General features: G+C 41.1%; 1 protein-coding gene and 1 pseudogene across 6 annotated transcripts in view; one reads left to right on the top strand and one right to left on the bottom strand.

Moving 5' to 3' along the window:
• PRP4K (pre-mRNA processing factor kinase PRP4K) overlaps positions 1-14277 on the top strand; it is a 65611-nt gene that overhangs the window by 11730 nt on the left and 39604 nt on the right. For 5 of the 6 annotated variants that reach the window (XR_011470286.1, XR_011470284.1, XR_011470283.1 and 2 more), the window contains exons 3-5: positions 2497-2673; positions 11299-11454; positions 12427-12508. Coding sequence is in view for 2 of the 6 variants with exons in the window: in XM_070405793.1 (XP_070261894.1) it covers positions 2497-2673; positions 11299-11454; positions 12427-12508 (415 nt within the window). In the remaining 4 variants the exon portion in view is untranslated. Of the gene's footprint in view, positions 1-2496; positions 2674-11298; positions 11455-12425; positions 12509-14277 lie in introns of all 6 variants that reach the window. The other variant, XM_070405794.1, reaches the window with a different exon arrangement.
• On the bottom strand, positions 2130-2228 carry LOC139004600 (U6 spliceosomal RNA; annotated as a pseudogene).

The following is a 14277-nucleotide window of genomic DNA, read 5'->3' as shown; positions in this document are numbered from 1 at the left end:
TCAGGAAAGTGACTGTCATGCTTAATTTATAAATGGAAAAAATAGATTGATCCTATTTACTAGGGAAAAAAATAGATTGATCCTACTTACTAGGATTATAGAAGTAATAAATAGTTAAGACACAGAAAGGATTTTGGAAGGGAGGGGTTGGAGAATTGTTTAGACTACTCTAAAGTACTTTAGAAACAGATTTTTAGCTATCTTTATATTCAGTGATTAGGCATGTGAAATTATCGGCCAAGTTTCACTTAAGGGAATATTGGCTTATTCTGTGTAAGGATATGAATTCCTGTTCATTTATTATTACATATTAACATTTACAGTCTATGGGTTTAAATAAATAAGCTAGACTCAGTTTATCATATTTTTCAAGAAATTTCAATAATGCTTTTTTTAAAGAGCTTTATTTTATTTTTTATTTTTTTAAATGTCCTTTTTTTTTAAAGGCCTCAAGGGCTATTTTCTTAATTTTTATTTTATTTTATTTTTTTTATATTTTATTTATTTTTTACAGAGAAAAAGGGAGAGAGATAGAGAGTTAGAAACATCGATGAGAGAGAAACATCGATCAGCTGCCTCCTGCACATCTCCCTCTGGGGATGTGCCCGCAACCCAGGTACATGCCCTTGACCGGAATCGAACCTGGGACCTCACAGTCCGCAGGCCGATGCTCTATCTACTGAGCCAAACCGGTTTCAGCTAAAGAGCTCTATTTTAAAGAGATACTCTTGACTCTTTACTTCTAAGTTACATTGTAATGAAATGGCCCCATTAGCTTTCTTGCATTGAGGCAGTTGTTAGTGTTACTGATTTGTTTTGTAAAGTTAATGATCCTGGTCTCTGTCAATTTGCTTTCAGTTTGTGAAGGCTATTTTGAAGAATTTATTAAGGACTAGAGTTGAATTTTTTATTTTTATTTTTTATTTTTTATTTTTTAAAAAAATATATTTTATTGATTTTTTACAGAGAGGAAGGGAGAGGGATAGACAGTTAGAAACATCGATGAGCGAGAAACATCGACCAGCTGCCTCCTGCACGCCCCCTACTGGGAATGTGCCCCAGCCAAGGTACATGCCCTTGACCGGATTGAACCTGGGACCCTTCAGTCTGCAGGCTGACGCTCTATCCATTGAGCCAAACCGGTTAGGGCTAGAGTTGAATTTTTTTAAAACAAATACTTTTTTAATTACAGAAGAAATATTAATTAAAGAGAAATTCAAAAAATGCAGAAGCATATAAATTCTTTCCCTCTCTCTTCTTTTTCCATTGCTACTCCTAAGAGGAATCTTTCTAGCCCTTTTTCTATGCCCATACAATTATATTAATGTTTTTTCTTACAAAAATGGAGTCATACTATTCATGTTAACAGTGATTTGCTTTTTTCATCAAACACTTCTCTGTTAATACATACAGATCTTTTAAAATGTTTTAAATTGGTTGATATTTTTTTCCTTTAGCAAGAGAGAAAGGGAGAAACGATTTGTTGTTCCACTTATGCATTTCACTTGATATTCATGAAAATTTAGGTTGATTACAGTTTTTCATGATTGTATGCAAAGATATCCATGGGTTATGTGTGAGGTTTCTTTGTAGAATAAATTCACAGACATGAAACTGCAAAGTCTATGGTTATGTACATTTATACATTTTAGAAAATTATTGCTGAATTTCCTTGTAGGAAATTTATACCAATATATACTTCCATGACTAGATGGACTGCCCTTTTTATATTTTCTTTGCTCTAAGGTTGGTGTTGATTGTAAGATGCTGTTATATGTAATTGATATATTAAAAATAAGACTCTTAATTGCAAAAATGTCAAAATTTAGAAATACAAGTCTTTAAACTTAGGAAATGGAATATTATCACTCACTTGGGGAAGTTTTGAATTATTTATCTGGAATTAGAGTCAGTGGCTTTAACCTTAAGAATAATCTTTAATAATTCTTCAAATTCTGAGACCAGAGTAAATGGTCTTTTTGTGTGTGCCTATCATAACACCCAGATATCATTATCATTTGAATTTAAGTTTTATTACGAAACATGTTAATTTTTGTTTAGTATCTCTAGTAAAGTATGCCATTTCTTTTTCTTTTTAAGTTTATGAGCATCTATTTTTATTTATATTAAAAAATATGGAACACTTTATGAATTTGCATGTCATCCTTATGTAGGGGTCATGCTGATTTTAGTTCCAGTTTTAATGTATGTGTTGCCAAAGCAAGCACTGTGAATATTTATTTTTAAAGGTTGTCTTCATTCTAATAAACATTTTGGAAAGATAGAATTTTTTTCACAATAATATTTTTGCATGATTCTAAAAGTTATATAAACATTAATTATAGAAAATTAGAATAATACCTAAAAGTACAAAAAATGATTTAAAAAAGTCACTGTAATACCGTGCCCTTTTAAAGATGTCCATTACATGTAGATGAAATTCATTTATTTTGACTTAATTCATTTTCCTATTTACTTGTATTTGGTGCCCTTAAGAACACGACCTCGTGACGATATCCTCAGTAGACGCGAGAGATCAAAAGATGCCAGCCCGATTAGTAGGTGGTCTCCAACCCGAAGAAGAGCAAGTAGATCTCCCATTAGAAGGAGGTCTCGCTCCCCACTTAGGCGGAGCAGGTCTCCTAGAAGAAGAAGCAGGTCCCCTCGGAGAAGGTAAAGATGTTACCCTTTTGTTTCTTTAAACTCTGAATCAGTGGTTCTCAACCTTCCTAATGCCGTGACCCTTTAATACAGTTCCTCATGTTGTGGTGACCCCCAATTTCATTGTCACAAATTGAACATAATTAAAGCATAGTGATTAATCACAAAAATGATATGTAATTATATATGTGTTTTCCGATGGTCTTAGGTGACCCCTGTGGAAGAGCCATTCGACCCTCAAAGGGGTCGCGACCCATAGGTTGAGAACCGCTGATCTGAATGTTTAATATAGTTTTCCTTTAAATTTAAATAAATCACTGTTCCTTAAAAACTCAATCTTTTAAAAGTAGGACATTTTTTATTTTTTTTAAGAGATAAATATTAAATGAGCTAGGCTTAGGTGTGTTTTTTTAACTAGCAGGATAAATCATCCTCTCTAATAAAAGAGAAACATGGTAATTAGCCGTACCTCTGCTACCCTTCCCATTGGCTAATCAGGGAGATATGCAAATTAACTGCCAACCAAGATGGCGGCCGGCAGCCAGGCAGCTTGAAGCGAACAGGGAGGCTTGCTTGCTTCAGTGAGGGAGGACTCCAGTGTTCCCGCCTGCTGCTGCCGGCCTCTGAGCTTTCAGTTTGAAACATTGTAACAAATATAGAAGCTAAACAAACCCCAGAAACCTCCTTTCAGTCAGCCAGGCTTCAGCCAGCAAGACCGCAACATTGTTTCAAATACAGAAGGTAAACAAAGGCCAGAAACCTGCTTTCAGCAGCCGAGCCTCAGAGAGAAAGCCAGCTCTCAGCTCCAGTGATAGGCATAGAAGGTAAATAAATGCCAGAATAAAAAAAAAAGAAAAACAGGAGAGGTTTGGAGCTTCAGTCGCCTGCCAGCCTGAAAACAGCCCTCAGCCCATCACCCAGACTGGCCAGGCACCCCAGTGGGGACCCCCACCCTGAAGCAACAAAGATGGCGGCTAATTTGCATACTGAAGGCAGGCGGCAGCAGGCAAGGCTCTCTGCGGTCTGGGACCCGGATCTGTGACCCTGCTGGGTGGGGGGCAGTGCTTGAGGCTCTCTGTGGTCCCGGGACCCGGATCCGTGACCTGGTGGGCAGGGGGGCAGCACGGGAGGCTGTCTGCAGTCCGGGACCCAAATCTGTGACCCTGCCGGGTGGGGGTCAGTGCTTGAGGCTGTCCACGGGACCAAGACACCGATCTGTGACCCTGCCAGGTGGGGGGGCAACGCTTCAGGCTGTGCACGGTCCCAGGACTTGGATCCGTGACCCTTCACGGTGGGGAGGCAGCCATCAGCGCCCAGGAGTGACTGTGCAAGATCCGCCTCCTGGCCCAGAAGGTGCAGGATCCCAGGGACAGCCACTGTGGTGGGCCAGACTGATGTCCTCCTGGCCGCACCACGGGGGTTTGCGGATCTGCAAAGCCAGTGGCCTCCGGTGTGCACATATCCCCTGGCGTGCGAACATCTCCCAGCACACTGTCACCTCCCACGCCTGCAACAGTTGCAAACCAAGGCGTGCACAAGTTCCCCCCGCCTCTCCACCGCACTTCCATCAACCCGGCATGCCTAACACCCCCACAGGATGTGCACACATCCCCTCTCATGAGCTCACGTCCTTTGGAGAGTGTCTGGGTGTTCTGGGTGCTGAGAGTGGGTGCCTGTGAGATGACAGTGAGAGGGCGGAGTGGTGATGCCCTATTCCCACGGCGGCCAGTGCAGCTACGAGATCACCTCTGGGGAGTTAATGCAGGTGCTGAGGCAGGAGCAGGTGCAGACAGACACACCTGGTGGGTGTGGGCGGTCCTCTCTGAGGTGCCTTCGGTCAGCGTTCAAGATCAAGAGCCCAGAGGCAGAGAGGAATTCCGTCCTCTCAGTGAAACAGTGGGATAGTCGGGGCGACTGTAGAGGAGGAATGTGCACTTTCGGTGCCAGCACCCATGAATGAAGGCTGCCCTGACTGAGCCTTGCTTGCTTGGGGCCTAGCGCACTCCTGCCAGGCAACGGCTGACAGGACGTGCTTTTCCGAAGTAATGAGAGAGAACGTTGATTCTCCTGCTGCCCACGAAGGTGGAAAGTGCAGTGGGGAGACATGTGGGGAATGAGCAAGGTTCCCTGTCTGGGGGTTCCAAATCTGCTGTTGGTTTCTTTCACCACTGACTAGAGATATACAGGGTGTCCCCCCAAAATGTATACACACTTTGAATACCTACTAATTCCAATGGTTTTAAGCATAAGAAAGGAACAACAATGGAGCTGTTATCTGTTAAAAGTGTGGGCACAAACAGGTAGTTGGACATTCCCTGAGAGGTCTCAGATTGGAGAGGGTGAAGGCCAGACTGAGGGGCCCCTTCTCCCCACCCCACCCCCCACCCCAATGCGTGAATTTCGTGCACTGGGCTACTAGTAGAATAATAAATAGTTAGCCCAGTTTTCTGTCTGTCTTACAGTTCTGAACTTATTTTTCTGTTAACTTGTATTTGATCACCTTAAGAACATGGCCTCAAGATGATATTCTCAGTAGGCATGAAAGACTCTTTGGGCAAAAACCTATTTAATTTACCGTAGTAGAAATCATTTTATATGAAGCAATGTAGTCAGTAGTTAGTTGTTTAATCGAAAAGGTTGGCTTTTAAAACAGGGAATCCATTTAAAATAACACATATACATTAAATACTTTAACCTAAAGCATAAATGATTGTTCATTTGCCAATCTTTTAACATTTAAAAAAAATCTTCATTGGTGAAAGTATTACAAATGTCCCCTTTTATCCCCCATTGACCTTTTCTAGCCCACCTCCAGCCCCCAACCCCCACCCCAAGCCATCACCACCCTGTTGTCTGCATCCATGGGTTAAGCATATATGCATGCAAGTTCTTTGGTTGTTCTCTCTCCACCCACCCACCCTCCCCGACCTTCCCTTTGAGATTCCACAGGCTGTTCCATGTTTCTATGTCTCTGGATCTATTTAATCTTTAACATTTTTAATTGAACTAATATAAGAATAACATTTAAAGAGATAGTGCACCAGAAGCTTATATTGCAACTACTGGATATATCTTTACATATCTCTGAGTATTTTGTATCCTAAATTCCTAAAGTAGAAATGCTTTGTCTAAGCATGTGTATGTTTACACTTTTTTAAGTTATTGCCATATTATCTATTGATTTCCTACTTTGGACAGTTTGTTTTTAACCTCACATGTTTCTCTTCTGCCTAATTTCATCACCTTTCTGTATGCTTCCAGATATAATCAATATTATGATAACTAGAGGCCCGGTGCACAAAAATTTGTGCACTCGGGGGGAAAGGGGGGGGTCCCTCAGCCCGGCCTGTGCCCTCTCGCAGTCTGGGACCCCTCGGGAGATAACGACCTGCTGGCTTAGGCCTGCTTCTGGGTGGCAGAGGGCAGGCCCAATCCCTAGGTGCAGCCCCTGGTCGGGCTCAGAGCAGGGCCGATTGGGGAGTTGGGGCACCGCCCCCTGTCATGCACAGAGCAGGGCGGATTGGGAGGTTGCGATGCCACCCTCAGTCACGCTCAGGGTAGGGCTGATTGGGGGGTTGGGGCACCGCCCCCTATCACACTCAAGACAGGGTTGATGGGGAGGTTGCAGCACCACCCCCTGTGACGCACAGAGCAGGGCCAATCAGGGGGTTGGGGTGCTTCCCTCTGTCACGCACAGAGCAGGGCCCATCAGGGGGGTTGGGGCTCTGTACCCTGTCACCCACAGAGCAGGGCTAATCAGGGGGTTGGGGAGCTCCCCCCTGTCACTCACAGAGTAAGGCCGATAGGGGAGTTAGGGCACCGCCCCCTGTCACACACACAGCAGGGCGGATCAGGGGGTTGGGGCCGCCCTCTATCACCCACAGAGCAGGGCTGATCAGGGGGTTGGGGCGCCGCCACTGTCACACTCAGGGCAGGGCCGATGGGGAGTTTATGGCTCTGCCCCATCACACACAGAGCAGGGCCCGTGTGGGGCGGGGGTTGGGGCACCGCCCTCTATCACCCACAGACCAGGGCCAATCAGGGGGTTGGGGCACCGCCACTGTCACACTCAGGGCAGGGCCGATGGGGAAGTTATGGCTCTACCCTGTCACACACAGAGCAGGGCCTGTGGGGGGGGGCGGGTTGGGGCGCCGCACCCTGTCACACACAGAGCCGCAGGGTGATCAGGGGGTTTGGGCGCTTCCCCCTGTCACGCTGATCCGGTGCCAGGAGGCCTCATGGCTCTGCTGATCCAGGTGCTGGGAGGCATATTACCCTTTTACTATATAGGATAGAGGCCTGGGGGCCGGCTGGTTTGCCCTGAAGGGTGTCCTGGATCAGGGTGGGGGTCCCCACTGGGGTGCCTGGCCAACCTGGATGAGGGGATGATGGCTGTTTGCAGCTGGTCACACACCCTTCAGGGTGGGAGTCCCCACTGGGTGCCTGGCCAGTCTGGCTGAGGAGCTGAGGGCTGCTTTCAGGTTGGCAGTTGACTGAAGCTCCCAACCGCTCCTTTTTTTCTTTTTTTTCTTTTTTATTCTGAGCCAGCTTTAGCTCTGGCTCTAGCTCTGAGGCTTCCGCTGCTGAAAGCAGGTATCTGGTTTGTTTGCATTCTATAATCGAAACAATGTATAACTCCAGCTCTGAGATCCCGGCCGGCTGAAAGCTGGTTTCTGGGGTTTTGTTTAGCTTCTATATTTGTTACAATGTTTCTTAGAGTTGCAGCTCAGAGGCCAGCAAGTCAGGCAGGGAAAGTTGGAGTCTGCAGTCACTGGAGCAAGCAAGCCTCATGTTCGCTTCCAGCTGCCTGGCTGCTGGCTGCCATCTTGGCTGACAGTTAATTTGCATAAGGATATGCTGATTAGCCAATGGGAAGGGTAGCGGTCGTACACTCATTACCATGTTTCTCTTTTATTAGTGTAGATAAGCATATTGTTCCTTGCGGAGCAAATAGTTGGGGGAGGAGAGCACCTTCATTCTAATGCTTCTAACCTTCTGGCTCCAAACTGACTGCTGATAGGCCTCCTTATGCAGTTATCATTATGGAATTTGTCTTCTCCTTTTGGTGTTCCTTTGTTTTTCTTTTTGTGTTGTGATTCCATTTCCCATATCCAGTGTCCACCCATGTTTTACCCCTTTGCTTTGGAAATGAATCCCCAGGAGCTTCCTGAGAAAAGTATGTGGAAAGGACTTATATTTTGGGGTCCATGTCTCTAAAAAATGTCCTTTATTCTCATTGCTGGTATGTCAAGGGATAGTATTCTAGGTTGATGTCATTTTTTCTTAGAATTTTGATATTGTTTTTTATTACTCTGAAAAAAAAAGAATTTTGAAATTGTTATTCTGCTGTTTTCTAGTTTCCAATATTGCTATTAGGTCTTATTCTGATGTTAGTTTTTACAGGACTTGTTTTCTTCCCCCTCTCCATCTCTTTTTATAATAAACTAAAGGCGCGGTGCATGGATTCGTGTACTGGTGGGGTCTCTTAGCCTGGCCTGCAGGGATTGGGCCCGAATCTGCTCTCTGATATCCCCTGAGGGGTCCCGGATTGTGAGAGGGCGGTTCTCAGGTGACGCACCCCAGAATGGGGCTCCCTCCTCTTTGGTTCTGGGTGCGTCACCCAAGAACCAAATCATTGCAGCTCAGCAGCTCCTGCGTTGAGTGTCTACCCCCTGGTGGCCAAATGTGTGTCACAGCTACTGGTCGGAGAGTCTGCCCCCTGGTGGTCATTGCACATCATAGCTACGGGTCAACGGTCAGGTGGTTGGACGGTCGCTTAGGCATATATATATATATATGCCCTGTGTTCTGAAATTTCACTATAATGTGCCTTCGTGTGTGCTTTTTCTTTCCATTGATTTTTCTGGGCACTAGATAGGCCCTTTAATGCAGGATGATTATGGTTTCCTATTTTGGGAAATTTTCTCTCTTTTTTGTTTTTGTTTGCTTTCTTTCCCCATTTCCCATTGTTTTCTCTCCTCTAGCCCCCATTGGACCTTCTGTATTATTCCATTATTTTTTTTTCTTTTTACTCATCTCTTTTTGTTTGTTTTGTTCTACTTTCAGTCTAGATTTTTCTCATTCTGCCTTCTTACCCTTCTACTGATCCCCCCCACCAAGCCCATATATATATATATTCCCAAGATTTTGTTGGCTGTTTATTTTTTTATATATAACATTTTACTTTTGTTTTATGGAAATAGTGCCTCTAATGTCAAAGATAATAATGAATTTTTGTGCAGTTTTTTTTCTTTATAGTCTTCTCTTACCTATACAGTTGACTCTTGATCAACATGGGTGTTAGGGGCATAGATAATTCATGTATAAATTTCTGTTCTCCAAAAACTTAACTACTAATATTCTACTCTTGGCTGGAAGCCTCATCGATAACATAAACAGTTGATTAAAACATGTTTTGGCCTTGGCCCATTTGCCCAGTGGTTAGAGCAGTGATGGTGAATCTATGACATGCGTGTCAGAGGTGACACACGAACTCATTTTTTGGTTGATTTTTCTTTGTTAAATGGCATTTAAATATATAAAATAAATATTAAAAATATAAGTCTTTGTTTTACTATGGTTGCAAATATCAAAAAATTTCTATATGTGACATGGCACCAGAGTTAAGTTAGGGTTTTTCAAAATGCTCACACGCCCAGCTCAAAAGGTTCGCCATCACTGGATTAGAGCCTTGTCCTCTGGACCTAAGTTCGAAATTTTGATTTCTGATCCAGGGCACATATCTCAGTTGCAGGTTCCCCAGCCCCGGTAGGGGCACATTAGGGAGGCAACCAGTCAATGTGCTCAGATAGCTGGATCTTTCCTTGCTGCCTGTTCTGATTTGAAAGTTAGGCACTGCTGAACAGAAGCTTTCTTCCATTTTGACAGTGTGCAACTTGTGGATTAGTGGGTATCACTTGAGGGTGATGAAGTGGGGACTTGATCATATCAACAACTATGTATCTTTTCTTTTGGGTGTGTGAGTTTCCCAGAATCCTCTCATCTCCTGCTGAAGAGGATAGATGTGGCTACCCTGAAGTTTTGGTCCTTCATAACGTCAACTTGCCTTTAATCCTATTTTCAGTAGAGTGTCTCTCCTGTACCTTGGGCCAGTTTTTACAACCAGCACTGCTCTATAAAATAAGTCTTAGCACCTCTATAATAAAAAAATGTTAAGTATTCTGCCAGAATGTGAAGTGGGGAGTGCATTTTCTGCTGAGTCAGGAAGGGGACTAGACAGAATTAAGGCTTTCAAACAATTATTTTTATCTTTTTTTTTTTAAATATATTTTATTGATTTTTTACAGAGAGGAAGGGAGAGAGATAGAGAGTTAGAAACATCGATGAGAGAGAAACATCGATGAGAGAGAAACATCGATCAGCCGCCTCCTGCACATCTCCCACTGGGGATATGCCCGAAACCCAGGTACATGCCCCTGACCGGAATCGAACCTGGGACCCTTCAGTCCACAGGCCGATGCTCCATCCACTGAGCCAAACCGGTTTCGGCTTATTTTTATCTTTTATCTCAAGTTTTATCCTTCAGAGGACATAGTATCTCCAATTCTTGAGGCTTTCTGGGGTTTTGTGGCATACATTGACTTATTTCTTTTTTACCTTGTCCATTCCTATTGGACTAATATTTAGATCTGATCTGTAACTACTTTTTTTTTTTAACTACTCTTTTTGATTTGCACATTTCAAAATTTAGTTGGCATCTCGGTTGTCATGTCTCTCACATTTTCTTAGCCTGAAGATTTTCTTTTTAATTGTTCCTTTTACTGCCCTTTTGGTGAGGTTTCTGAAGAGATTTGAGATAAACATGGTGGTTAGATGTGATTAATAGGGAGTTTGCTGATCCTTTATAGAGACTCACACCTTTGTGCTTGGAGTGCCTCATCTTTCTAACATAAATTAGACCCTTAATGTTTGAACTATAATAGTTTCTGTTTGTTTAATATGAGGCATTTTACCTTTAGGTATTTATAAAAATATCTGAGGGCTATATTAATTAAACTTGGAATTTTATCATATTTATCCTTCCCATACCTTATCAGCAGCACTCTTTTTAAAAATCAGGTTTATTGAAGCATCATTTACATAAAATAAAATTCACCCTTTTTGGTGTACAGTTTATGAGTTTTGACAAAGAGCTGTATTACCACCATAATCAAGATGTAAACATTTTTTAAAATATATTTTTATTGATTTCAGAGAGAAAAGTAGAGGGAGAGAGAGTTAGAAGCATCAGTGATGAGAGAATTTTGATTGGCTGCCTCCTGCACGACCCTGACTTCTAACTTCTAGCTCGCAACCAGGGCATGTGCCCTTGACTGGAATCAAACCTAGGACCCTTGAGTTCACAGGCCGAGGCTCTATCCACTGAGCCAAACCAGCTAGGGCAAAATATAGAACATTTCTATCACCCCTGTAGTTCTCTGTGCTCTGGTGTAGTCAGTAAGTAGGGTAGCTATGTTTCAGTTATTTTCAGTTAAGCTGTTTATTCCAGTCTTTCTGATACTATGTTATTTTAAATGTTAATCAACTTTTTTAATACTTTATTTTTAGAACAGTTTTAGATTCACAGGAAAATTGAGCTTTTGAAAAAATATATATGTGTCATCTTCTCTCAAATAGGGACAGAGGTCGCAGAAGCAGATCACGTTTGAGAAGGCGGTCTCGATCACGGGGTGGTCGTAGACGTAGGAGCAGAAGCAAAGTAAAGGAAGATAAATTTAAAGGAAGTCTTTCTGAAGGAATGAAAGTTGAGCAAGAATCTTCATCTGAAGATAAGTAAGAGTGGAATTTTCCCATAATTATCTTTTTAGAGAAACACTGTTTAACTTTAATCTTTATTTTCTACCTGAATATTGTAAGTGAGTTCATTAATTTGCTTCTGAATTATTTGCCTCTCCATTTGGCAATGTCTGAAAACATTTTAGGCCATCCAGTAGGTAGAGGCCAGGGATACTCTTCAACATCCTCCAGTACAAAAAACAGCCCCCATAATGAATTGTCAAAATGTCAACAGTGCTAAGGTCAAGAAACCCTGATTAGAACTAGGTGATGAGAAAATTGAATTGGAAAAAAGTGTTACACATAGATCTTAACACCTTCAGGGTCCAGTTTGCTTCTTCTGCAGTGGACATTTAACAGATGGTAGAAAAGGCTGCACTGGAAGGGATGATAAAGATTGTAGGAGTTCTTTAGTGGGTAGTCGGGATCAGTCAGGGTCAGTGTTTGGAGATAGGGCTACATTCCCCTTCAGATTGTATGTAAATGTTTGCATGTGCATTTTGATGGGGAAAGATATATAGCTTTCAAAGGGTTCTATGGTCCAGAAAAGGTACCAATTTATTTATTTGTCCTAGCCCTCTTGTTTTATAGATGTGAACATTGAAGATAGAGGGGTGAAATGACTTTACTAATACTAAGGTCATGGCAGAGCCAGTGATGACATTTTTTAAATTTAAGAATCTTTCTTTTGTTCCCAATTTTGGTGCCATGAAACAAATGAGAAAAAGGAGACACAGAAGGTTAAATTACTTGCCAGGATTTCAAACCAGGCACCGAGACAAGACAGTTTAGAAACAAAGAGACTAAGGTAGCTTAAGACTTAGGCTCAAATTTACAAATGACCGACTGGCTGTTTTTTGTACTGGAGGATTTTTCAGTTTTTATTTTTAAAACATATAAAATTATGGTTTTGGAATCTCTAAGGATGTTTAAAATTAATGACATATATATATGTGTAATTTTTTTAAGCCTCGAAGACTTTGATGTAGAAGAAGAAGATGAAGAGGCCCTAATAGAGCAGAGAAGAATACAAAGGCAAGCAATTGTTCAGGTATGTGATTTTAGTACAGTTTTGATCAATCCTCCTTAAATAATATTTTAGTAAAATAAAGGTTTTTTACTTAAAAAAGTGACAATAGTAGCAATTCAATAGGTCTTAAAAAATGGAAGTTTCTTAATAAAATTGAAATAGTTACCCCTTTTTAAAGTAATGAATACGAAAACCCTCATAAATGAATATAAAATAAATTGGAGGAATTTCATTTAGCAAAAAATTATACCTGTTACTAGTTGAAAGGAAAAAAAAACTTTAATGTTTAATAAAATGACAGATTTTCTAATCCAAATGTGATTATTTAAATGGAACATCTAAAAAATAATTTTAAGACTAGTTTAAAGCTAGGTTATTTTAAAAAATGGGTAAAGCCTTAGCCAGTTGGCTCAGTGGATAGAGCGTTGGCCTGAAGACTGAATGGTCCCGGGTTCGATTCCGTTCAAGAGGACATGCCCGGGTTGTGGGCTCGATTCCCAGTAGGGGGCGTGCAGGAGGCAGCCAGTCAATGATTCTCTGTCATCATTGATATTTTTCTCTCTCTCCCTCTTCCTTCCTCTCTGAAATCAATAAAAATATATTTTTTAAAAAATGAGTGGAAAGTGCTATACATTGTCCTTGATATAGTAATTTAATGATAAGGTGAGCTGCCTTGGAAGATTGTCTCTTCTTCCTTGGCCATCCTAAGATAAAGCCATGGCCACTAGATCCTTTGTGGATATCGGTCCATGTAAAGTGCCTTCTGTCATCATCGTTAGGAGAATTTTCTTCTAATGATGGGAAGGTGAGTGAAGAAGTTGAAAGAATTCTGAAATACATGAAAAATGATACTCCTTCTGTGCCATAATAATAGTAGCAATTAATGAATGTAATTTGTCCCATAATAATAGTAGCAAAAGAAAATAAATATAGAACACAACATTTATTATCAAAAAACTAGATTAAATTAAACAATAAATTAAAAATAGTACTCCTAATTTTTATTTTGAGTGTTCTGATAGTTTCTGGATTTTTCAATAATTTCGTTACTGCATTTTAAACTTGTAGGTAGGATCCCTTGGCTGCGAAGCTTTGCTTTCTCTATATGCGTGAGTTAAAATTATTGGAGCCATCCTTCTTCATTGCTTCCAGCGTAACTTGTTGAAGTGACAGAAACATATTATCCAGTATTTCGGGAGAAATATTATCAAAGGCTAATATGGTGCCTCTTCTGCTAAGAGGAATATGTCTAAGTTTTTCAAGTTTTTCTCCATAATCTTTGCATTTACGTCCACAGTTTTGTTTTTTCAAAGAATCAACATTAGCATAAGATTCTCCTTGACAGTTATTTTCGGAAGCACGTTTCCAAATTCTTGATATGGTCATTCTGTTGCACTTAAATTGTTTTGCAGCTAATGTCATCGCATCTTTCTGCAACTTTTTCTTTTGATGCATCAAGAACTGGACAATCGCAACTCGATCTTTGCTTGAAAACTCTCTTTTTTTTCATCTTACTTTTACAATGGGTAAAACTGAAATAAAACAACTGATTTTGATCAGTGGATGAAATTAGAAAAATAGTTATAATTCGTAATAATTAGATTAACCTAAAAATTGAAAGGTGTGTCAAAACAAATGACAGATGTCATGAAACATTGATTTTGCTTGAAGGCTTCGCAATTTTGCGCTACAACATAACTTACACCTACATTCACCAATAATTCCTGTTTAAATATTTACTTGCTACTATTATTACGGGACAGAGGGAGTAGATATTTTTTATACTATAA

This window comes from Myotis yumanensis, unplaced genomic scaffold, assembly GCF_028538775.1.
Source record: "Myotis yumanensis isolate MYYU_CA2020_CCGP unplaced genomic scaffold, mMyoYum1.0.hap1 SCAF_2, whole genome shotgun sequence".
Lineage (NCBI taxonomy): Eukaryota > Metazoa > Chordata > Mammalia > Chiroptera > Vespertilionidae > Myotis > Myotis yumanensis.
Note: the sequence above shows the minus strand (reverse complement) of the source record. Positions and strands in the feature narration are given on the sequence as shown.